Source organism: Cetorhinus maximus, chromosome 11, assembly GCF_964194155.1.
Source record: "Cetorhinus maximus chromosome 11, sCetMax3.hap1.1, whole genome shotgun sequence".
Lineage (NCBI taxonomy): Eukaryota > Metazoa > Chordata > Chondrichthyes > Lamniformes > Cetorhinidae > Cetorhinus > Cetorhinus maximus.
The window spans coordinates 82,372,286-82,397,483 of NC_135889.1; the positions used below are offsets into that span (position 1 = coordinate 82,372,286).

The following is a 25,198-nucleotide window of genomic DNA, read 5'->3' on the forward strand; positions in this document are numbered from 1 at the left end:
GCCAGGTCTAGTATAGCCTGCTCTCTGGTTGGCTCCAGAACATCCTGTTCTAAGAAACTATCCCGGAAACATTCTGTGAACTCCCCCTCCAGGCTACCTTTGCCCATTTGACTTTTTCAGTCTATATGTAGGTTAAAATTTCCCATGATTATCATTGTGTCTTTCTGATAAGCTTCCATTATTTCTTCTTTTTTGCTCCACCCTACCATGTGGTTACTAATAGGGGGCCTGTACACAACTCCCACAAGTGACTTCTTGCCTTTACCATTTCTCACCTCCACCCAAACTGTTTCCACATCCTGGTTTCCTGTACTTAGGTTATCCCTCTCTATTGTGCTAATACCATATTAACTAACATAGCCACCTCTCCACCTTTCCTCACTTCCTGTCCTCCCTAAATGTCTTATACCCATTAACATTCAGGTCCGCCTCCACGTTTCCTGGTCAATCAGGGACCATGACAACTGGATCATCCCTCCCCCTCCCACTGTAACTTCCTCTCCAGCCCTGAGAAAATGTCCCAAATCCTGGAACCAGGCAGGCAACACAGCCTTCTGGAGTATTGCTCTTTGCTGCAGAGAGCAGTGTCAATCCCCCTCACTCTCCTGTCTCCTACTACCATTACATTCCTTTTTGCTCCCCCCACTTGAATGGTTTCCTGTACCACAATGCCATGGTCAGCCAGCTTATCCACCCTGCAGCCCCAAATTTCATCCAAACAAGCTGAAGGAGCCTCAAGCCTGTTGGACAACTGCAGAGGCTGACAAACTCCTGCCCTCTGGGTCCCCTTACCTGTTTCAGCTGCAATCACACCCTCCTATCCCTGACCACTGACTAAATCAAATCTTCTACATGTAGACCCAGAGTGAGGTGAGGGGGTTGGCATTCACCTCCATTCAGCAGGACTTTGGTGTCCATCCCCTCTGTCCTATGGAGGGGCCTGAAGCTGATGAAAATGCAGCTGGTGTTGCTCTTTCTGCTGCTATTGACGATGGTGTGACTTCTGCTCTTGCCCCTCATCAAAGGTGGAAGGTGGAGCTGCATAATCTGCCCCCATGCCATGTTGAAGGCTGGCAGCAGGGGAGTGCAGCTGAAGCTGAGTTGAGGGCTAGACAGGTGGAGTGCCTTGCCGGATGCTTCCAATCCTCTGTCAAACAGTGAAAGCACTCTCAGAGAGCAGAAGCGCTTCAAACAGCAGCCTCGCAATGACCATAGCTGGAACTCTTCATTTTCACTGACCAAAGCCTTTCCACCTTGTCAGTTTCACTGAAAAAACTCTTCTCGCTATGCATTTACTTCAGTGACCCCAGCAAGTTGTGGATAAGTTGGGGAGTCAAAACAGTACTAAATGAACTATCTGATTATTTTGATTACTTACATGACAGCTGCATGGGTTTCTTGCTTGCCTTTAAACCTGCCGCATGAAACCTGGAAAAAGAACATAGGAACTTAGGAAATAGGAGCAGGAATAGGCTATTCAGCCCCTCGAACTGCTCCACCATTCAATTAGATCATGGCTTATCTTCTACCTCAATGCCATTTTCCCACACTATCCCCATATCCCTTGATGCTTTTACTATCTAGAAATCTATCAATCTCCTTTTAGAACATATTCAATGACTGAGTTCCACAGTCATCTGTGGTATAGAATTCCAAAGATTCACCACCCTCTGCGTGAAGAAATTCCTCCTTATTTCAGTCCTAAATGGCCTACCTCTTATTCTGGGACTATATCCCCTGGTTCTAGACAGCTTCCAGCCAAGGAAAACATCCTGCATCTATCTTGCCAAGCCCTGTAAGAATTTAGTATGTTTCAATGAGAATGCCTCTCATTATTCTAAACCCTCGTGAATACAGGGCCTGTCTCCTCAATCTCGCCACATAGGACAGTCCCGCCATCCCAGGGATCAGTCTGGAGAACCTCTGTTGCACTCCCTTTTTGGCATCTATATCCTTCCTTAGATAAGGAGACTAAAATTGTATGTAATAGTCCAGGTGCAGTTTCACCAAGTTTCTGTACAATTGCAGCAAGACTTCTTTACTCCTGTACTCAAATCCTCTTGCTATAAAGGCCAACATACCATTTGTCTCCCTAATTGCTTGCTGCACCTGCATGCTAGCTTTCAGTGGCTCATGAGCAAGGACACCAAGGTCCCTTTGGACATCAACAATTCCCAATCTCTCACCATTTAAAAAACAATCTGCATTTCTGCTTTTCTTAACCAACTGGATAACTTCACATTTTTTTCACATTATATTCCATCTGCCATGTTCTTGCCCATTCACTTAGCCTGTCTAAATTCCCTTGAAGTCACTTTGCATTCACCTAACAACTCCCATTCCCACCTAGTTTTGTGTCATCAGCAAACTTGGAGATATTATATTTAATCCCCACCTCCAAACCATTGATATATATTGTGAAAAGCTGAGGCCCAAGCACTGATCCTTACGGTACCCCACTAGTCACAGCCTGCCATCCTGAGAATGACCTGTTTATTCCAACTGTCTGTTTCCTGCCAATTAACCAATTCTCAATCCATGCCAGTATATTACTCCGAATCCCATGAGCTCTAATTTTGTTTACCAACCTCTTGTAAGGGACCTTATCAAAAGTCTTGAAAATCCAAATACACCGCATACACTGGTTCCCCCTTATTTATTCTGCTTGTTACATCCTCAAAAAACCCCAACAGGTTTGTTAAACATGATTTCCCTGTCATAAACCCATGTTGACTCTGCCCAATCCTACCATTATTTTCTAAGTGTTCAGTTATCACAGCCTTTATAATAGATTCTACCATTTTCCCTACTACTGATGTCAGGCTAACACGTCTGTAGTTCCCTGTTTTCTCTCTCCATCCTTTCTTAAATAGTAGGGTGACATTTGCTACCTTCCAATTTGCAGGAACCATTCCAGAATATAAAGAATTCTGGATGATGACCACCAATGCATCCACTATCACTACAGCTACCTCTTTCAATACTCTGGGATGTAGATCAACATGCCCAGGGGATTTATCAACTCTCAGTCCCATTAATTTCTCCAGCATAACTTTTACTTTTTTTACTAATTCTTTCAGTGTCTCATTTCCCGCTAGTCCCTTGGTTCTCTAGTATTTCTGGGAGGTTTTTGATATCTTCCTTCGTGAAGACACAAAACGCAGAATTTTCCATGCCCGCTGGCATTGGGCATGTTCAGTGGCGTAAGCGGACAATATGGGGAGAAGGCCAAAAATCAGCTTCAAGACATCGTGAAACCAGATTGCAATCATCCGCTCTGCCCATCAATGGCGGGCCAATTTTCCTGCCGTCGGACGCTGAGACCCTCATTGTAAGACATTTGCATATCATTATAAGCTCAGCCCGCTGGAATCATCCCCCTACGCTGGATCATCCGGGCACATTGGCATGCAAATGTTTCACAACTGTACATAAGCAACCTGCACGTAGCGAGTTGCACTTTGTTCAGGACTTCGAGGTTTGTTTGCCTACCTTGCTTCGGGCAGCACTGGCAGCACCAGGCTTCACAAACACCACCATACCACTTTTAGTGGGACTCACGGGCAGGTCTCTACCTACCAGATCAGCTTTTCAAGACCAAGGCTAGGACTTGCTTGGGGAAGGGGGAGAAATGGCCTCAGACAAGGGAAGAGGCTACAGGGCGAGGGCTGTACTGGGAAAGGGGGGTATCCCTGGGTGGGTGTGGGGGCATGTCGTGAAGAGATATTAATGTTTATAATGTTACTGGAAATTATTTTTTAAATAGAATTGTAGTGGGATCTGTGTCTATGTTTGTGGCTGTGTGCGTCTTAATTGGATTAAAGCCAGCTAGTCTGGGTGCTTTGATGTATAGTAGTTTTGAGATGTCAATTAGATAAATGTAAAAAGATAAAGTGTAAATTTGCATTTGTTGAATAAACCATTCAAAAGAATGGGTAAAATATTGCACCTAGCTGGGAGATGCCAAGCAATGTGTTTATATGACTAATTAAATTGGTGGAATGAAAGGATATTATTGTTAAGAGAGGTAAAATTAAAAACCCAGTAATACAATAGAAAATTTACATTCAAAGGAAAAGCTGGCTATAAACAGAAAGGCGTTTGTGTGTGTAAGTCAGAAGCATTTAAGATCTAATCAGCCTGTAAGCCAACAACTGTGTCTGCAAAGGAAACAAATTGAAAGGAACCTCATTCTGAATTCATAAGGTCAAATGTGCTTTGCCTGGTGGCTGTTTAAAGTCTATGGGTAGAATTTTGCCCTTGGCGAGGGTGCTCGGCGGGGGCAGTCGGGAAGCCGACCACCACCCACGATTGGCAGCGCACCATGATTTTACGCAGGCAGGCCAGTTAAGTCCTGCCCAGCATGGAACACGAGTGGCAGCGTTCAGCGCTGCTGTGCGGGCAGGGGGAGGGGGGCAAGCGGGCCTAGCGCGAACTTCATGCATGTGCACGAAAGAGTTCTTCAATCTCCCTGAGGCATGGAGCTGCCTCAGGGAGATAAGCGCCATTTAAAAAAGCTCATGAAGAAAATAAGAATATCATAAAACATGTCCCCTCATGTGACTCTGTCACATGAACAGAGACATATTTTTAATTCAAGTGTAAAATTTTTATTTGCTTTAGGAAACCTCATCTGCCCCATGGATGAGGTTTCCTAAAAAAATGCAAAGGCTGCTTGGCCATTTCACCTGCCCGCCAACTGCTAGATTGAATGGACAGTGAAAAATTCAGCACAATTGTTAACTTAATGGCCTTAATAGGCGCGCGCCCGCTGACCAAACCATGGCAAGAGTTCGCGTTGACGTCGGCATGCTCAGCTGACATCAACGCGCTTTATTTCACGCTTGGCTGTGTCAGGCGCGTGCCCACACGCCGAGTAAAAAATACTGCCCTATGGATTATTGTTGTCTTGGGAGTGGGAGTGATTAATTAGCCTCTTTAACATTTTTCTGTATTTTGACCCCATTTGATGCTGGTCTCTGTTTACGCTGCCTTCTAATTTTGTTTACACTTTTCTTCCTACCATTAACAGATTTGTTTCTCTCCTAAATGAATTCCCTCTCTAGATCCCATCCTCCTGCCAAGCTAGATTAACCCCTCCCAACATTACTAGCAAATGTCCCAGTGAGGATATTGATACCGGTCCTGCTAAAGTATAACCTGTCTGCCTTGTACAGGTCTGACCTGTCCCAAAACCAGTCTCAAAAATCTAAAGCCCTCCCTCCTGCACCATCTCTCCAGCCAGGCGTTGATTTTCTCTATCTTTCTATTTCTGTACTCACTAGCACATGGCACTGAGAGTAAACCTGATATTACTGCCTTTGAAGCCTGATCTTTTAATCACTTTCCTAGCTCTCTAAAATCTGCTTTCAGGACCTCATCGCTCTTTCCACCTATGTTGTTGGTACTGATGTGGGCCATGACCTTTGGATGTTCACCCACCCCCATAAGAATGTCCTCCAGCTGCTCAGTGACATCCTTGACCCTGGCAGCATGGGGGGCAACATGCCATACTGGAGTCATGTCTACAGCTACAGAAATGCCTGTCGGTTCCCCTAACTGTTGAATCCCCTACCACTATTGCTTTTCCACTCTTCTTCCTCCCCTCATGTGCAGCTGAGTCATCCGCATGTGGTTGCTTAGGCTACAGGAAGTGTCCACAACATTCTGCATGTTACAAGACAGGCATTTCATGTGGCTGAGCTGCCCTGCCGTGTCTTAATTTTACAGACTATTAATTATAAACCTGGAGTCTGGAAACCTAGACACTATTGCTCCTAATAAACTTTACTACTGCTAATAAACCTTACAACTACTAATAAAACCTTACGATTATGAATAAATTACCTGAGTTTTGAAAGATAAAAAACTTTTGAATTTTGAAAGATTAAGAAATGACTGAAAGCACTGGATACTGCAAAGGCTATGGGCCCTGACAACATTCCGGCAATAGTCCTGAAGACTTGTGCTCCAGAACTTGCTGCACCCCTACCCAAGCTGTTCCAGTATAGCTACAACACTGGCAGCTACCCGGCTATGTGGAAAATTGCCCAGGTATGTCCTGTAGACAAAAAGCAGGACAAATCCAACATGGCCAATTACCACTCATCAGTCTACTCTCGATCATCAGTAAAGTAATGGAAGGGGTCATCAACAGTGCTATCAAGCAGCAGTTGCTTAGCAATAACCTGCTCATTGATGCCCAGTTTGGGTTCAGCTCCTGACCTCATTACAGCCTTGGTTCAAACATGGGCAAAAGAGCTGAACTCCTGAGGTGAAGTGAGAGTGACTGCCCTTGATGTCAAGGCAGCATTTGACTGAGTATGGCATCAAGGAACCCTAGCAAAACTAGAGTCAATGGGAATCAGGGGGAAAACTCTCTGCTGGTTGGAGTCATATCTGGCACAAAGGAAGATGGTTGTGGTTGTTGGAGGTCAGGCATCTCAGCTCCAGGACATCACTGCAAGAGTTCCTCAGGATAGTTTCCTAGGCCCAAGCATCTTCAGCTGCTTCATCAATGACCTTCCTTCCACCATAAGGTCAGAAGTGGGGATGTTCGCTGATGATTGCACAATGTTCAGCATCTTTTGCGACTCCTCAGAGACTGAAGCAGTCCATGTCCAAATGCAGCAAGACCTGGACAATATCCAGGCTTGGGCTGACAAGTGGCAAGTAACATTCATGCCACACAAATGTCAGGCAATGACCATCTCCAACAAGAGAGAATCCAACCATCGCCCCCTGATGTTCAATGGCATTACCATCACTGAATCCCCCACTATCAAGATCCTGGAGGTTACCATTGACCAGAAACTGAACTGGACTAGTCATATAAATACTGTGGCTACAAGAGCAGGTCAGGGGCTAGGAATTGTGCGATGAGTAACTTGCCACCTGACTCCCCAAAGCCTGCCCACCATCAACAAGGCACAAGTCAGGAATGTGATGGAATACTCCCCACTTGCCTGGATGAATGCAGTTCCTACAACACTGAAGAAGCTGGACACCATCCAGGATAAAGCAGTCCGCTTGATTGGCTCCACATCCACAAACACTCACTCTCTCCACCACCGATGCACAGCAACAGCAGTGTGTACCATCTACAAGATGCACTGCAGGAATTCACCAAGACTCCTTAGACAGCACCTTTGAAATCCATGACCACTACCACCTAGAAGGACAAGGGCAGCAGATACACCATCACCTGGAAGTTCCCCTCCAAGTCACTCACCATCCTGACTTGGAAATATATCGCCGTTCCTTCACTGTCGCTGGGTCAAAATCCTGGAACTCCCTTCCTAACAACACTGTAGGTGTACTCACATCACATGGACTGCAGTGATTCAAGAAGGCAGCTCACCACCACCTTCTCAAGGGCAATTAGGGATGGGTAATAAATGCTGGCCCAGCCAGCGAAGCCCACATCCCATGAATGAATAAAAAAGACAAATGAGCAAAATATTTAACAGCCAATTTCTTACTTATTTCCCTGTGATGCCGCACTTTGAATTTTTCTTTCAATGCGGCCCGTCCACAGACTGAGCCCCCTATAACTTTTAAACTGGTCAGCTGCTCTCCGTGCTCTTTTCAACTCAAAGTTAAGGTAGCTGCTTATGTGACTAGCACCTCCTTCCTGCACCTCCTCCCTCATTCACCAAATTTACAAGCTCACACTCTGTGACTAGCTGCACTCAGTGACCAGGTGCAGTCTTTGTGATTGCTTACTTTAAAAAAAGGGTGGGATGATGTTGGGATCTTGACATGTCACTTTTAGAGAGCCTATTAACTCCCAACACACACCCAAACTACCTCCCCTTGCCTGGGAATCCTCCACCCTTAATGAGTTTATATGAAACTATTTTGTCTACCATTTTAATGAAGCCATTTAGCTTTTTAATAAAGCCAGATTTCCTGGCCACCCCAACAATTTTTCAACAGCACTGGGAGGGCAGGGCCAGAATATTATTTAGTTATTCATTCCACTACCTCCTATTGCTTGACCTTCCATTTACCAGACCCTGGATTCAGCAGCAGAGGGCACACCTCCAATATCACTCCCAGTATTTACATCCTTTAGACAGCAGGCACAAGGAACACCTGCGAGGGCCAGGTGCCCAATGTTCTATTCATACTCAAGCTTTGTTTACAGTAGAAGCACTCACAGAGCATGGCTTTCCCCTGGCTGAAACGAATTACAATTCTGATTTTGCAGCTGAGCAGTCCTAGACAAAATTTTGCCCTAGTTTGGCACAATGCCCCTGTAGATGTCAAGCAGCCAACCTCTAATAATTTCAAGGCTGGTAGAGTGGACCAGGACCAGTGAGGTATGTCTATTCTGCCCCAGAGCGGCACCTCAATTGATGAAGAGAAGCTATCTGTATTAACTTGCAAGCAAACCAATTTCATCCAAACACGTTAAATTTTTATGTTAATATGGTACAGCTAAAATTATCAATATCCGGCACAAATTTTGTTTTTTCTTTGCTTTTCTCAGTCTATCAATTTCAAAGAAAGTTATTTTCAATTCTGTTCAATACAAACTCCTTTGCATTGAATGATTTCGTTCTGCTAAATAATTAACAAGCTGCTGTTGCTTAGTTTTGTCTGTAAAAAGGGCCTTCTCAGTTTATTTTCAATTTTGTTGGCGTGCACAAAGATATGCAGATTACAGTCAAAGAGAGCAGGATGAATATAATGATGATAATTTGCTCACCATGATGAAATTCAAAAGTTCAAGTCAAGAGAAGAAAACAAAATATTTTCAGAATAAAAATAAAATGATTGCTTTAGAGAATGCGATGCAAACTGTCAACAGGAAGTACAAGTTGGACTTCGAATCATAAAGAAATAATTTCAGGAAATGAGTCCTTAGCTGTTAATTACATATTTCCATTCGATTCAATGGGAAATTCCAACCTTGGCGGAGGGAAACAGAAAACAAGTAGGGAACAACATTATTGATGATTCACAGGACTAATACACTTTTTAATTGGAAAACATCCAAAAACAGTGTTCAAAATTAGACAGTTACATAATAACAAGTAACATATCCTGACTTCTATGTTTCCTGCAAGCCTGTGGTGTATAATTTTGCAGTACATAACATTCACACTGACAAGAATGCGGTGACACATTAAAAGTACAAGTGTTAAATGTGCTATTATCAGCAAAAAATAAATACCATGATACTTATCTGCTCAGTAAAATCTTTCAAATTTACAGATTCAGCGTTTGTTAGTTTTTAAAGGAAATGGAATGCCAGATATAGTTGGTAAGTAGTTCAGGACAAACAGGTTCTTTAAACACATCTACATCAGTCAGGTACAAGTAATGATATTTGAGGCCAAACATGTTATTCCCTGGATGCCCATGAAAGCACTCAAAGCTTACAAATATGCCCTTTACTTACTTCTACAAGAATTAATCTCCTCTCTTTACCAACAATTTTGATGTGATCCGGGTTGTGAAACTTTAGTTTCTTAAAATACGATTTAAAAAATTTGGGAGTTTTAAAAAAAATGTCATAGAAGTTACAACATGGATGGAAGCTATTCAGTCCATTATGCCTGTGCTAGTCTTCCTAAAAAAACACAAATTAACTGAATGTTAACTATCACCTTGACCCTTCCTTGGAACCTACTACAGTGGATATTTCTTATTACCATGACAAGTGTTTGTACATAAAACTTATCCTGATGTCTTCAGGCTGCATTGTTCTCCTGGACTGTCACAGCCACCATTCCTCTCCTCACGAATGTCATATTCTGGCATTGTATCGTAGATGTGAGTTGTGGACTCCTTCAACTTTTCTGTCCCACCAGAGAAGAAACTGTTTCCAAACCCATACATCATATCCATGCTTCTGCTTCATGGATTTCTTAAAGGCTGGACCTCTGAGAACTCAGCCAAGGACAGCAATTTCTCTGCCTTCCTGAGAGAGGTGGATCTTTGTTCATCATTCTCTCCGGCTATATCTTGCCTCAGTAGTGTCTTCATCTGGAGTGAATGAGGGTGAAATGGGTCTTTGGTGAGAGTGAAAAATGGGCAATAGTTAATCATCAGCTCCAGTGCACAGGAAAACCAGCCACAGTGAAAAATGGGCTGCTGGGGATCAAGTAGAAAGTGATAGAAACTGAAGAAAAATATTCCATCAATACTGTAGATTGAATGATTCAAATAATTATTTGGAAATTGGGTACATAGCACATTATCAATTCAGTTTACAGATCACAGCTTTAGACTATAATTTTAAGTCAAAGGCTAAGTTTTTGGGAGAAGCTGACAACCGCAAAGAAAAATATTAATGAAAACATTAAAAGACAAATAAGTGGATGCATTTCATAATGTTATTATGAAATATGCACTTTTTAAATATTTTGATTTGTTTAAACTTTTATTTTAACAGAGTTTTCAGTTATTGGGATTAAAATTACCAATGAAAAAACATTTCAGAAAATATTTTGACTGAAACCAAGGATCAGATTTCATTCTTACACAAAGTCTATTGCAGATGTGAACGTAGAAATGTGAGTAAGAGCATTCTATATACTAGATATTCTCAACAAGTTCAATATTCATACCAGAAACTAAATATTTCCCCTTGTGAATTATTGAAGTTCAGGCTGATAACTGCCAGCAACAGTTTACACCAACATGCTCTGCTCCCACAGCGCTTTGGAGTTCAATGACCATCCTCACTTCTGATTCCAATTTCCATAAGATTTTACCTGTTCAGATGATTTTTAAATCTGGGTAGATTACTTGCAGCATACATGAAAAATGAAATAGGAGGGCTTACATGTTGCCATTCCTTGTAGGAATTGCCAATTTTATTGTTTCTCAAAGCTGTTACCTCTATTTAGATTATTGTACCTGTATTATGCTACTTTATTTAAACTATTGCATTCCTATGAGTAATTTAAACCAGAAAGGGATACTGCGCCACGTGAAATTTACCTTTCACTTATATTTTAATCGTCCAAGGTCACTCCCTCATTAACATTTGAAATGGCTGACTTGAGTTCAGATCTTCACACAGTTTTGAGAATCTTCTTATAGGTAACATATGTATAAATCAATTAATCATTGCACTACTATTTGCAACAACTTCGTCTGATGAGTGGATTACTATAAAGAACATTAGTCACTGATATATTAAATAAAATGGAAACGCCCCTGACCCGTCTTTGTGTTCTCTTTCGTTCAAGTAGCTGAAAGTGACATTTGAAACAGTGAGAGTTACTATTTACTGTGGCATCTCCTGATATGCAAGGGCCTCTGATAAACCTCTGACTTTAATGCACTTTCTGCACAACTCCTGTAAACGAAGATCTAAAGAGATTGTGCTCATTTTGTTTTTGGCAGTGCTTTTTAATATATGGGCATTAGGACCCAAGGGACACATGTTTGTCTTTGCTGCTTCATTATCAGATGACTGCTCAAAGTACAAGTGCAAACTCGAAAGCGCCACTCATTTTCCTGGTACGTGAGAGCCCTGAAGAAAGGCAAAATGAGAGATCCAGTGAGCGGGTGTACAGTAAGAAAACTTTCTTTTCAGTACTCCTTGTTCAAGCTTGTTGCTAGTACAGTTGAAAATAAAAACATTAAAAAACATGCTACTTAGTTTGAGAAAGAAAGTGTTTATCAAAGAGTTTATCAGGACGAGAACTTTATTTTTTGTGTAACTCGACTTTCACTGCTTATTTTAAATTTTGAAATTTACGACATTGTTGTTCAAAAGGTACATTAGTGTGACTACTGGTGTGATTTTTTTTTTGTGCAAGAGTTAACTGTATTCCGAACACAATTAAGGAAAATGTGTATGCGGACTTTAATGTGGAATATAATCAAATTAATACATTGTGAGGTAATTTAGCCCTTTTAATTCAGTATTGCCTGTTCGGATTCAGTATGGAATGAACTTGAGGGCCAACACGTTAAATTGGAGAATTTGTTCAGCGAATCCATTGCTTAGGCGAGGGAGAAACCAGGAAACTCCAGCCCTGTCAGTTCAACATGAGCTGTGAGGGAGGTTACTGAGACTGTGCAGTTGAAACAAGTATAAACTGATCAAAGAATCAGCACTGATTTGTGAAGAGTAGGTCATGTCTAACTAATCTAGTTTTTTTCTTTGAACAGTTTACTAAAAGATGTAAAAGGAAACGTCTATAGGTATTGTCTGTATGGAATTCTAGGCACTTCGTTAGGTTCATCATAAGAGAATATTAGCAAAAATGAGAGTGCATGGGATTGGAGATTACTTTGGCACATGATTTGATAATTGGTTCAGAGGTAGGAGACAGCAGGGAAAATGTATTCTTTTTGACAGAATGTGAAATTGGGGCTGAATTTTGCTTGGAAATGGGCAAGGAACTGGGAAGCTGGATTGAGGTCGGGAAACTTCTGTCCCTTTGCAGGCTCTCTACCTGTATTTGAAAACTTACTTTCCTACCTACCTTGGTGTCATTGGCAAATTTAGCTACAATACATTTGGTCCCTTCATCTAAATCATTGATGTAGGTTGTAAATAGTTGAGGCCCCAGCATTGATCCATGTGGCATTCCACTAGTTACAAGCTTGCCAACCTGAAATGACTCATTTATCCCTACCCTCTGCTTCCTGTTGGCTAACCAATCCTTTATCCATTATGATATGTTACCCCCTACACCATGTTCTCTTATTTTGTATAGTAACATTTGATGCGGCACCTTGTGAATACCTTATGGAAATCTAAGTACGCCACATGTACAGGTTCCAACACCTTACTTTCTGCTTCCTCAAAAATCTCTAATAAATTAGTTAAACACTATTTCCCTGTCATAAAGCCATGTTGATTTGGTCTGATCACACTGTAGTTTTAAGTATCCTGCTATAACCTCCTTAATAATGGATTCTAGCAATTTCCCTATGACAAATGTTAGGCTAACTGGCCTGGTAGTTAGGGAGGTCAGTGAAAGATAAGAAGGGTTGGGGGATTGCTGAGGCAAGTATGTTGATTCCAACGGTTAGACAAAAAGGCACGGGGTCCTGGATCCAGTAGGCCTCATGTTCCTTCAGCTGCCAGGATTTCCAAGGTTCAGGAAATCCAGCCGGCCTGATTTTAAATTTGAAGCCATGCTTCAAAATAAGGCTGACAGCCCCTGTTAAAACTAGAAGTGGGCTGGTTGGAGGCAGATTGGGGTTGGGATTCTGATTTTTTAAATACAATAACCTCCCAAATCCACTGCTTTTTGCTATTTGTTATGATGTGGCAGATGATGTGTGCCAGGCAGACCAAATCCACAAGGGAAACTTGGCCATACTATCATAACAGTTTTGCAATTTGTATTTGTTACGAGAAGATGCGTGCACTGAATTCAGAAGTAATTAGTCCACTAAGACCTTTAGAGATTTTAAAGATTAAATTAAAATATTTATTAACACAATAAAAAATTTCAAGCGCATTCATAAGACTACAATTACATCATACTATAACAACTCCTAAAGTTCCTAATTAACCTGACTCCCAGTTACCCATCCCCTTTAAGACAACAGTGAAAAATGGGTTTTAGTTTTTTTTTAAACCCAGCCAGTTAACACAGTGACTTGACAGTGGAATTCCAAATACTTTTTTCCAACTTCAATTATTTGACACAGCAGACTTATGCACAAATGGCTGGAGTTTTCTTAAAGGCTGTTTCACACACTCCTTAGCCTTGCTTATCTGGCTAGTTGGAAACAGACTAACATCCCTTTGGAATCCAAATAATCCCTTCATTTATCTAAAAATGAAAATTCCCTCCACACCTTACATGCTAAAATAGCATCTATTTTACTCATTAGCATTTCAAGTACATTTCTACACCTAGCTTCTTTTGATAATTTCAAGCTTGCAGTCTACCTGACTCCAAGGTAATTAAATCACACAGACAGAACCATCTATACTCACACCCATAAAACCTCCTTTACAACAAAAAGATTTTTACAGAAAAATATTATGAAAATTATTATACTTTCGTAACAGGTTAAAACTCTTGCTTTTTGCTTCCCAAGGATCTGTGCCAGGGCATCACTTTTTCATTATACTTATCAATGACTTGAGTACAGGAATAGAGAGTTATATATCCAAATTTGCAGACGAGTTAGTTAGGAGTAGCTGTAAGTTGTGTAGATGGGAGCTGGAGGTTACAAAGGGCACATGCAGAATAATTAAGTGGGCAAAACTGTGACAGATGATGTTCAATATGGGGATATGTAAGCTAATCTACTTTGGATCCAAGACAAATTGGAAACTGTTCTTGATGGCAAAAGACTAAACTGTGGGGGAGCAAAGGGATTTGAGTTTATGGGTGCACAAATCCCAAAAAAGTAGTGCACAGGTACAAAAATTAATTGAGAAGGCTAATGGAACGTTCACTTTTATCTTTTGAGGATTGGAACAAAAGTGGAATGATGCTCCAGTTGTACAGAGTTTGAATCTGTCCCCATCTGGAGTATTGCACTTGTGTTGGGTAACATAGGAGAGGGGGTACAGCACAGATTCACTTGAATTGTACTGGGCTCGAGGATAAATTATATGGACAGGTTGACTGAATTTGGTTTGTATTCCTTTAAATTTAGCAAATTGAGGAATGATCTAACTGAAGTGCTTTAAATGATAAAAAGGATTTGATACAGTAGATACAAAGACTGGGTTCCTCTGAATTCCTCTGTGGGCGAATCCAGAACAAGGGGACCTCATTTTAAAATTAAAGCTAGACCATTCAGGAATGAAATTAGGATGAACTTTTCTGCACAAAGGGCAGTGGAAATGTGGAATTCTCTCCTGCAAAAGGATGTGGATGCTGGCTCAGTTGAAAACTAGCCATAGAGTTTTATTAGGTAAGGGTATCAATGTTTATGGATCAAAGCAGGTAAATGAAGTTGAGATACATGTCAGCTATAATCCTATTGAATGGTGGAACAGGTTCAAGACACTGAATGTCCTACTGCTATTCCTATGTTCCAAATGACAATATTGTAAGTAGGTACTCAGTAAATTCAACATGAGAAATAAATGATATAAATTGGATTCATATGCTTCCTTTATTCTTTTCTGACAACCTTAGTCCTGACTTGTAAAACTTTACTTTTCCATTTATTTTGGTGAAAAGATGAATATATGTGAATTTTAACTGACATATTGTTGTTTTCAGTATGATCGAATATATCAACATATCAAGAAGTTTGCCAAAAATGGTGACAATTACTGCAAAGAACTCATATCTGTCCTTCAGCAGAGGTACAATAAATTTGATGAATATCTTTACAAAACTCACAAAGTAATTCTATTGTAAAAGTTGACCTATGGTCACTTTTTCTGAACATTGAAAAGAGGTTTTATGTCTGCCAATGCCGATCCATATTACTGCAATATAAAGTATGATCTTGTGTATGTGAGTCCTATTATTCTTCAATGGGATAAATAATAAGCATTAAAACACAATAAGACGCTGTGGAGCACCACCTAGATTACTTAGATATTCAGGTGGGTGAGAAAAAATAATTAAATAGCTAATAATTGCTGAATAAAAGGATTACCAGTATCTGCTTGAGTAATTTTAAACACAGTAGCTACATCATTATTATTGGCTCATTCTAATTATATTGTCCAATGCATCATGGTGTATTCACAAAGCTGTGTGATTTAATATATATTTAACTGTGATTAGTATTTGTTCTGGCTCACAGAATTATTAAATAAGACATTGGTTATGTGTGCTTACACCAAACACATTCAAATCATAATGTCAATGCTAGAAAGCAAATATTGAAAAGGTTAATGGAAATAATGTTAAAAATTGTTTTAAAAAAAACAGATTTTAAACCTGCAGCCATCAATTTTTTATGATGTAGGGTTAAAGACAAGAAAATTAACAGTTATTAAAATGTACTCAATTTCTTCCTATCCTTGAATTTGTTAGATGCACTTCCTATCCTTGGTAGGTTCTCCTGCGGCTGAAACACTTGTCTGTTGTCGGAAAATTCCTGTATTAGTCAAACATGCTTCTCTCACTTGAATGTTCTTTCCCTGAAATATTTCTCCATCACAGAAGTGTTTTTGTTTGTTTACATGCTTTTTGCATGGAAACAATTTTCAAATCATAATTATGTTCTTCAGTCACCAAAATATCAGAAAACATATTCCTCTTCACTGAAGAGTTCTTTCTGCTGAAGAGGTTTGCCTATTGCTAAAATGCTTTTGCCTTATGTTGTTCTTTGTATTGTTAAAATATTCTTTCTGTCAGCAAAACATTCTATGAGGCATAACTATCATAGAGTTATTGATGATTTTCTCATCAGAGGTGAATTTCAGGAACACGCAAATTGCCAGACAGCACTGACCTCTATTCTCCACCCCTCAGTTAGTGGCTAATAAACCAAGAAGTAAAACGTAGAGGTCAGTAACAATCCTGAAACTGATGCCAGCGTAATAACTTGAACACCTTTGTAGCAGATAATCCACGAAGAACAAAAACGAACAGATAAGATTATTTCTCCAAGGCTCCTTCGACAGCACCTTCCAAACCAATGATCACTACCATCTAGAAGGACAAGGGCAGCAGCTAGATGGGAACACCACCACCTAGAAGTTCCCCTCCCAAGTCACTCACCATCCTGATTTGGAAATATGTCGCCATTCCTTCACTGTCACTGGGTCAAAACCCTGGAACCCCCCTTCCTAACACCACTGTGAGTGTACCTAAACCACATGGACTTCAGCGGTTCAAGAAGGCAACTCACCACCATCCTCTCGAGGGCAACTAGGGATGGGCAATAAATGCTGGCCCAGATAGCGAAGCTCACATCCCCTGAATGAATTTTTTAAAAATCATGCCAGTAGCAGATTTTCCATGATAATGTTGACATATCAGAACATGCAACCCAGCTATGAGGTCCCAGACACCCAATCACTGCCCTTTTAAGATACTACCGGATTTTAAAAACTGTTGGTTTGCACCCTAGGAAAATGATAAAATCACAAAGTTCCTGAGCCTGCTTCTTCAGGGGATTGCGTACTAAATCTCCACACTGCTCTGCAAGAGTTTTAGTTCACAGCACTTGGAATCTAAGGTACTGAACTTGGGAAGTGAAGGCCAGCAGCAGCTGGTGAGATTAAGTTTTAGCAACAGGGAGGCATGAAATGAGACTTACCATGACTATTTTTCACAGCTCATTAATGAGTGTTAGTTTTGTACTATTAAAGCTAGGCCATGCCTAATTAACCTAATAGAATTCTTTAACAGAATCACTGAGGTGGCAATAGAGAAGAATCAATGAATGATGCATATGTGAATTTACGGAAGATATTTGTTAAGGGACTGATGTTATCTAAAATTGAAGTACATAAAGTAGTGGCATGGTTGGGGAAACGAGGGACCAAATTTCTTATGGACTTTGATGGAACAGGTCAGACAAAGGCTAGACAAACTGGGTCCTGATCTTAGCTGGGAAATCTCAGTTGGCATTTCTCTGCTGCTTACAAGGCTAAGCATATTAGACAGGTGGGACTGCAGGTTGAGATAGCCTACACTGGGAGTTCCTGGGTCCTTAAGGGCCCAACCTCACAATGGAGGCTGGTATGCTGGCTGATTTAGCCATACCAGCCTCCAGGAAGGGCGCCACTGGAGGGTAGAGGCCAGGGAAACAGCCTGGGCTCAGAGGTATTTTTTAAAATATTATTAACAGTCCCCTTGCACAGGGGGTGGTCTGGATTGGTGAATAAAGGGGAGTATATCTACTAAACTAGAATGGTATCATGAACAGCAAATGAGAGAGCACAAAACTATAAAAGTGCCTAAAGCAGATTAAGCAATTGGGCAAAGCAGTGGACAGATCCAGTTCAACAACTTGATATATGAAGTAGTACACTTCGAATGTAAGAATAACAGATAGGGATAAATGGTGAAACACGAGTGGAATAAATGAATATTGGGTTTAAGGGATGAGGTACATAAATTAACTCAGATATGTAAAATGCAATCAAGCAGACTAATGAAGTACTGGATTCATAAGTCTTGAATATAAAAGAAAGGGATTACTTCTACTATTTGTAGAGAGCACTGAACGGACCTCATTTGATTCAGTTATAGATCCTCAGGATGGAGACTGGAGGAGAGAGAGATAAGGGGTGATTGAGGTTTAAAATTCATTTAATGAGGGGTACTTACAGGATTGATTGGGAATGACTTTTCCATCCTGTATAGAGACATAGGGGTTTCCCTCCGTTCCATTGCACTGGCAGAAGTGTAGTGGCCATGCATGTCTACCCACCTCTGAGCCACATTTCCAGCATTAACAAATTTACCAGGATCATAATATTTGCATAGTTGTCAACAGAGTCTTGCTAGAGACCAGTTAGCGATTGGCCTCAATCACCCATCAGGGTGGGAATCAACATGGTACTACAGGTATTAAAACAGCTTAAAAGGAAATTTTCAACAATTCAAACAGTGAGTACAGTAGAGGGAGAAGGAGAATGAAGTGATGAGTGCCATTTCCCCAACCCCTAGATCAACAATATAATGCAGGATAAAATAAAATAACTTGATCAGGATAGGCAACATAAAATATACCATTTGCCTTATTGTTATGCTGGTGCAACCAGTACCTTAGAGTTGCATGTACTGTCAGTAAGGGCATTGTAAAACACTTTTTCTCACGCATAAAATTAGCAGTCTGTCAGCGCTGAAAGAGATTGCATAATTACCAATTCCCCCTTCCCATGCTCACCACTGAAACTTTAAATATCAATCCTACCCTCGTCATGAGTCATCTGTAGTCCTGAGTCTTCCAGTAATCGTGCAGTTATTCAGTTCTCTGCCAAATTCCCACTTGAGCAGAGAGACTCTTAACGTCACCTGCATTCTCGTTGCAGCAAAAGGTGAAAGAAGAGCAATCATTTTGCTCCAGCTAGTACTCTACCCACACCCCATCGCCCGCCAGCCATTCATTCCATCAGCCCCAAGCATCAGCCCAGAAATAGGCAGCCAGAGGCATCAGGATGGGACAGCACTGTGTGATACACAATACATTAGTGGTCAGGGGAAAGGAGGATGGATGAAGAAGACAATGTTGTCTCTGATCTGAGGATCCAAATATGTAAAGCCTTGACTGAGGAGTTTTTGGATGTAAACACAAATCTCATGGACAATGCTTTCAAAGGATGCAAACAGAGCATCACACTCATGCACAAGCAGGTATGGGCCTGATTCCCAGAATGTGCTACATCTGTCTGCTTAGCTGTTGAAGTCTGCCATCAGGGAGGGTTTTTATCTCTTCAGAAGTCCCTGGAGAGGGTAGCAGCTATAAAAAAGTTGACAGGCCATCACCACAAACAAGGCTTCCGGAGTAATGTTAGTTCCAGTTTCCATGAAACCTTACAATAAAAGCAACTTGTATTTATATAGCACTTTGAGCATCCCAAGGGGATTCTTGGGGCCATTATAAAACAAGAAACGACGCTGAGCCTCATAAGGAGATATTAGGTCAGATGACCAAAAGCTTGGTCAAAGAGCTAGGTCTTAAGGAGGAAACTGAGGTCCAGAGGCAGAGCGGTGTAGGGGAGGAATTCCAGAGCTTAGGATGCGGCTGTCAATGGTGGGATGATTAAAATCAGGAATTCTCAAGAGGCTGGAATTAGAGGAGCACAGGTATCTCGGAAAGTTGTGGGGCTGGAGGAGAATACAGAGATACAGAGAGCATAAGAATTAGGAGCAGTTTGGGAGGGGCAAGATCATGGAAGGATTTGAAAATAAAGATGAGAATTTTAAAATTGACGTTTATCTGGCCCCTAATGTACATCAACGAGCAAAGGGGTGATGGGTGAATGGATTGGTGTAAGTTAGGACATGGGCAGCAGAGTTTTGGATGACTTCACGTTTGTGGAAGTAGAAAGTGAGAGGTCGACCAGGACTGCATTAAAATGGTCAAGTCCAGAGGTCGGAAAGGCAAGGATGAGAGTTTCAGCAGTTGGTGAGCTGAGGCAGTGATGGAGTCAGGCAATGCTACTGCGGTGGAAATTGGCATCTTAGTGATGATGTGAATATCTGGTTGGAAACTTATCTCAGGCTCAAACATGACACCAAGGTTCCGAGCAAGCTGATTCAGCTTCAGACAGTTGTCAGAGACAGTTGGTAGCTGGGATCAAAGACAATGGTTTTAGCCTTCCCAATATATAATTGGAGGAAATTTCTCTTCCTCTAGAACTGAATGTCAGACAAACTATCTGACAATTTAGAGATAGTGGAGGTGGTCAAGAGAGGTGGAGATGAGGTAGAGCTGGGTGGTGTCAGCTATTTGTGGAACCTGGCATTGTGTTTCCAGGTGATGGCGCTGAGAGACAACATGTAGATGAGAAATAGGAGGAAACCAAGGATAGACTCTTGGGGGTTGTCAGAAGTTAGGGTGCAGGAGTGGTAAGAGATTCCTACTAATAGATAGATAAGAATGGAGCCAGGCAATTGGCCTCACTGAACTGGATGAAAAGCAACCACAGAGGGTTCTGTGCCTCGATTGAGACTATTCAATCTTTTTCAGCTGATCCGTTGGCCCCTCAGAGAATGTACCAGGCATGATTGACCTGTCAGAATCTAACATCTTCTCAGGACTGCAGGTCCAGTAGGACTCACTGGGTCCCCCAGATGCTTGAACATGCTGGTTTAAATCAGTAGGACTGGGTGGCCTGGCATCTGATTTGGAGATGCAATCTGGCATTGATCTCTCTTAGGACGGTGGTTCCTGGATACGACAAACATCCCAATTCAATGTGGCCCAATGTGAAGCCAGCAGCTGTTTAAGGCATGTTTTTGGAGGCTCAGGTAGCACTTGGATGTTCTTGCTTAGAGACTGGTGGTTGAGCATGTAGAGATACAAGAGGGAAGCACAATGGTGTTGTTTTGAAGATCATATGTAGCTTATGCATGATATGTTGTAATAAATTGTATTTTCAACTTTTTCGCTCCTTGTTAACGCGGATACCAGAGATTAGAATATGATAGACCTTGGTACGCTTAGAAAATTACAGAAATGTTTAATTTGAGATAGGGAAATGATGCAGATAATAAATATAGGGGTTTGGGTGTGTCTATGAATTTGCTTAGATTTATTTCTTTTTCTCGTACATCAGAACATTTCTGACATTTCTTGGATCAGCGACAGGATGGCTTCCTAAGCCGTCCTCATTCTTTTGCTGATCATTATCTTCATCCAGATTCTCCTCCCTTTCCCATGATACTTCCTCCACTTCCTGTAGCTGGACTCTCTCCAGTGTATAATTATACAGGATGCAATAACTGAGAATTCTGGAGACTTGTGGTGGAGCATATTTCTTGGGAAGAATCTTTTTTTTGCTATAATGTAATTTGGGAGACAATTTAAATTCAGATGTCTGCTCCTATCAGGTATGGCAGATATACAAATTCAATAGTTTACTGCAGGCAAAAGCTTTTTATTGCACAGGCTGCTGCATCAAAAAAGGCAGTTGTGTAGTATTGCAGTTTTAAAAAGCATGCATCAATAAGCAGGCACCAAAAAAAAAGGAAAACTGTGTGGCACTCTAGTTTTAACAACTCTACTATACATCACATAACGGTTTAATTGTGTTTTTTTAAGAGCTGACCTAGAAAAGAGGTACGCCAAAGGACTCCTCAGACTGGCAAGCAAAATTACCAAAGCATCCACCAACATCATAAAAAAGTAAGTAACATATCTGAAATATAAGATTTTGCATTTAAATAATAAGGATAAAACAACACCTGATTTGAATGGAGAGATTATTGATGTGTCCTGGGTGATTTAAATCTGGTTTATATAGGTGAAAGACTCAGATATTGAAATGGTAATTTAGAAAAAATAAATTTTTTTTTAAGAAGTGCTGATGCAAAGCCTGAAAACCTCGTTAGTAATTTTTTTCATTAACATGGAGCCATGGAAAAGTTATGGCAGAGAAGGAAGCCATGTTTGGCCCATCCTGTCTGTGCCAGACGAATAAACGCTATCTGTCTAATCCCACTTTCCAACTCTTGGTTGGTTCCTGTAGGTTTTGGCACTTCAAATTAATATCTAGGTATTTGTTAAATGCCTTGAGGATTTCTGCCTCCATCACCTTTTCAGGTAGCGAGTTCCAGATCCTTAAGACCCCCTGGTGAAACGTTTTCTTCTCAACTGCCCTCTAATCCTGCTGCCAATTGCTTTAAATCTATGCCCATCATTTCTGTGCCAGCTCCTTGCTAGAAAAAAATCAAAACTAATCCTGTTGCCTCTCTTGTTCCCCACAGCCTCTGTTTTTATTCAGTATAACCAAGTCCAAATCATCTTCATACACCAAGACCCTCCTGATGTACACCATTTTCAACTTGCCACCAATCTGAGTGATATTGTTTATTGTAACTCTTTGTTTGCCAACCATCAACCAATTTCCTGTCTACGCTACCTCATAACATATGCTTTTTTTTCAATGTGCTGCTTATGAATGCTGTATGAAAATCTTTACCCACTGCATCTACTGCATCCCTTTATTGTTTCAGTCAGTCACTGCTTTTAAAAAAAAGTATTGGCTCAGATTTTGCTGCAGCAGGGCGTGCCCTGTTATTTAGACTTGTTCAAACCTAAATGTGTACAAGCTTGTATTTGCTGGTAGTGTGAGCTGATAATGAGGCAGCAGGGACAACAGGCATCTGGGACAATGTTTCTCTTCCTCGCCACAAGTTACTGGCCAATTTTCACATTAATAATGATGTGCGTTGTTCACACGCCATCATTTTCTCAGCAAATTTTGAATCATTAACTTTGTTAAGCACAACTTGCCTTTCATAAATCCATGCTGGCTTTCTTTGATTAGCATTTCTAAATGCTCATTAACTTTAAATTGAGAAGTTCAAAGTCCTTGACCCAGGACACAAACCCAGGCCACAGTGATGAGAACACCAAATGATAAGCACTAGACAAGCAGAGAAACTCATTTAATTAATGACGCCAAGTATCTATTTTAGTGTCAAAGCTTTCTTTATCCTCAGGAAAAGACACCACTAATATTTTTAGAAGATCTGTCGAAAAACAAGTGCTCTACCTCTGGACCTGGAGAATAGGAAATATTAACTTAATATTCAAAAAAAAAACGGAATTACAGAATAGAGTAGTTAGTCTAATATCTGGAAGTAGCGAAAAAAGGATTACTAGTATTACAGGACATAGAATCAATGCTCATTTCAAAAGAACAAACACCATAAGAAATAGACTTCATAGATTTCGAAGCAATAGGCCATGCCTTAGTAATCTACTAGAATTCTTTGGGGAAATAACTAAACTAAGGATACAAGGGATGATTCCATGATTCAGTGCTCTCAGCAGGAAATGATCTTCACTGTGAATGAACTTTTTGGAAATCTTGGGCATCTAGTCCATGATTTTCCATTCATTACATTAATAGAGAGAAAATCATAGGTTATGCACATGGGATTTGCGGAGATGTACATCTGACACTCACCACTTCCTGCTGGGAATGCAGGGTCAGGGGGTCATCATGATACTTTTCTTAAATTTGGAGAACACACTTGATAAGTAAGAGTCTATGTATGTGACTTGTAAAGAAGGTCTTAGTTGCTGAATTGAAAATTGTCTTGTCAAAAGAAGGATGACAAATGTGAAAAGTACCACCAGGGGCCAGTGAATTTCTGGATTTTAGTCGAGATCTGTTCACACAATTTAGATACAACTTGGAGAAACGGCTTTCTGTAAAATATGAATTTTGTGATTTGAGGGCAAATATAAGGTAGATTAATAACATTCAAAAAAACATAAATTGATAAAGCATATTGTATAATGCATGTGGGAACAAGATGCATAATGAAAGGGTGTCCAATAGCAAAGGTGGAAAAGGGAATGGATTTAAATGTGATTACAAATCAATTACTGAAAGTTCCCAGTCAATGAGAATCTGGTACTTCAGTTGTGTTATGGACAGGAAGTGGGTAAATTTAATTTCTAATTTCTCCTCACCACCTATCCATAAACAGAAAGGTGTTTGATTTGTTTCCCCCTTTATAAGCAGTGGCATATTTCCCAACCCCTCGGTTTTTGTGCAATCCAACTTTCTATTAATAGCCCTGCAGCAAACTCGAGATAGGATGAACTCAAAAGGGTTAGTTTATCTGCACACACTCAAAACATGAAAGCCAGTTCGCAATGTTCCCCTCGTACTTAGACAGTAAAGGGAGGGATAGTGAAAAGAATGGTTTACGGTACAGAGACCGCAGGGAAAGGAAATTTTGTTTCACGTGGGTCCCAGATTCCAGAATCAAAGTCCTATGAGTTACTCTTTCACGGAGGGTGGTGGGTTGAAAACCAATGCTGGATACTTTACTTTTCCCTACACACGCTGAGATAGGCATGTAGAGATGAATTAATCTTGTGGGCAATAGTACAGACTTCCAGCCAAAGAATGGTAGATGGGCCAGGTATCCAACCTGGGTTGGAGCTCCTTCAGTATGGCCTGCTAGTCAGATGTTAAACGGCAGACTGGGCTATGCCATTCAGCAAGGCAATATTATTTGTTCTACAAGCCAGAAACCCATATCACATGACTTTACCACTCCACAATGTCTTCAACAAATGGTGTTTATGCAGTGTCTGGAAATTGGCTTTATGTTCCAGGCTGATATGAATTATGGGTTAAAAGGTATGTTTGGGAGGCCATTGTCTTAGTAGCCGTTCCGTCTCCGCTGGCTATACTGGGTTCTCAAATACTAATGGCCTTCATGTAGCTCCCTTTGAAGTTGGGCTGTACAGTCCGTAGGTAGTCGTTAGAAGCTCCTCAGAGATAACAAGGTGTAAGTTTCCCTGAAACTGCAACATGGTTTTTTTTTTATTGAGGGGTCACTGGCAGACATAGTTTCAACTATTTTACAGGTCTTTGTTCAGTTTTGAAAGCTAATTAAAAACTACGTTATATCTCAAGGGAATCTGACCTTATATAGATTACTGCTGTGGTCATTATTGAAACATTAGGGATGATTCCATGATTCTATATTCAATGCAGAAAAGGCACATTGACACTATAGTTCTCTGCCCTGTGTTCCCTGTGAATGTGGTTCCCCTCTGGAAGCACAATTTTTGCATCCTACCTTCAAGAAATGCATTGAGCAAGAGTCATAGTTCTAAGTCCCAGGACTTAAACCCTTAG

General features: G+C 40.8%; 1 protein-coding gene across 4 annotated transcripts in view; it reads left to right on the plus strand.

Annotated features, from left to right (window-relative positions):
- The first annotated feature begins 11,381 nt into the window (after positions 1-11,381).
- The window catches only part of nostrin (nitric oxide synthase trafficking), a 44,319-nt gene continuing 30,502 nt past the window's right edge, over positions 11,382-25,198 (plus strand). For 3 of the 4 annotated variants that reach the window (XM_078552322.1, XM_078552325.1, XM_078552324.1), the window contains exons 1-3: positions 11,382-11,536; positions 15,174-15,259; positions 21,631-21,714. In XM_078552322.1, the coding sequence (XP_078408448.1) occupies positions 11,510-11,536; positions 15,174-15,259; positions 21,631-21,714 (197 nt within the window). In that variant the 5' untranslated portion in view covers positions 11,382-11,509. The remainder of the gene's footprint in view (positions 11,537-15,173; positions 15,260-21,630; positions 21,715-25,198) is intronic. The other variant, XM_078552326.1, reaches the window with a different exon arrangement.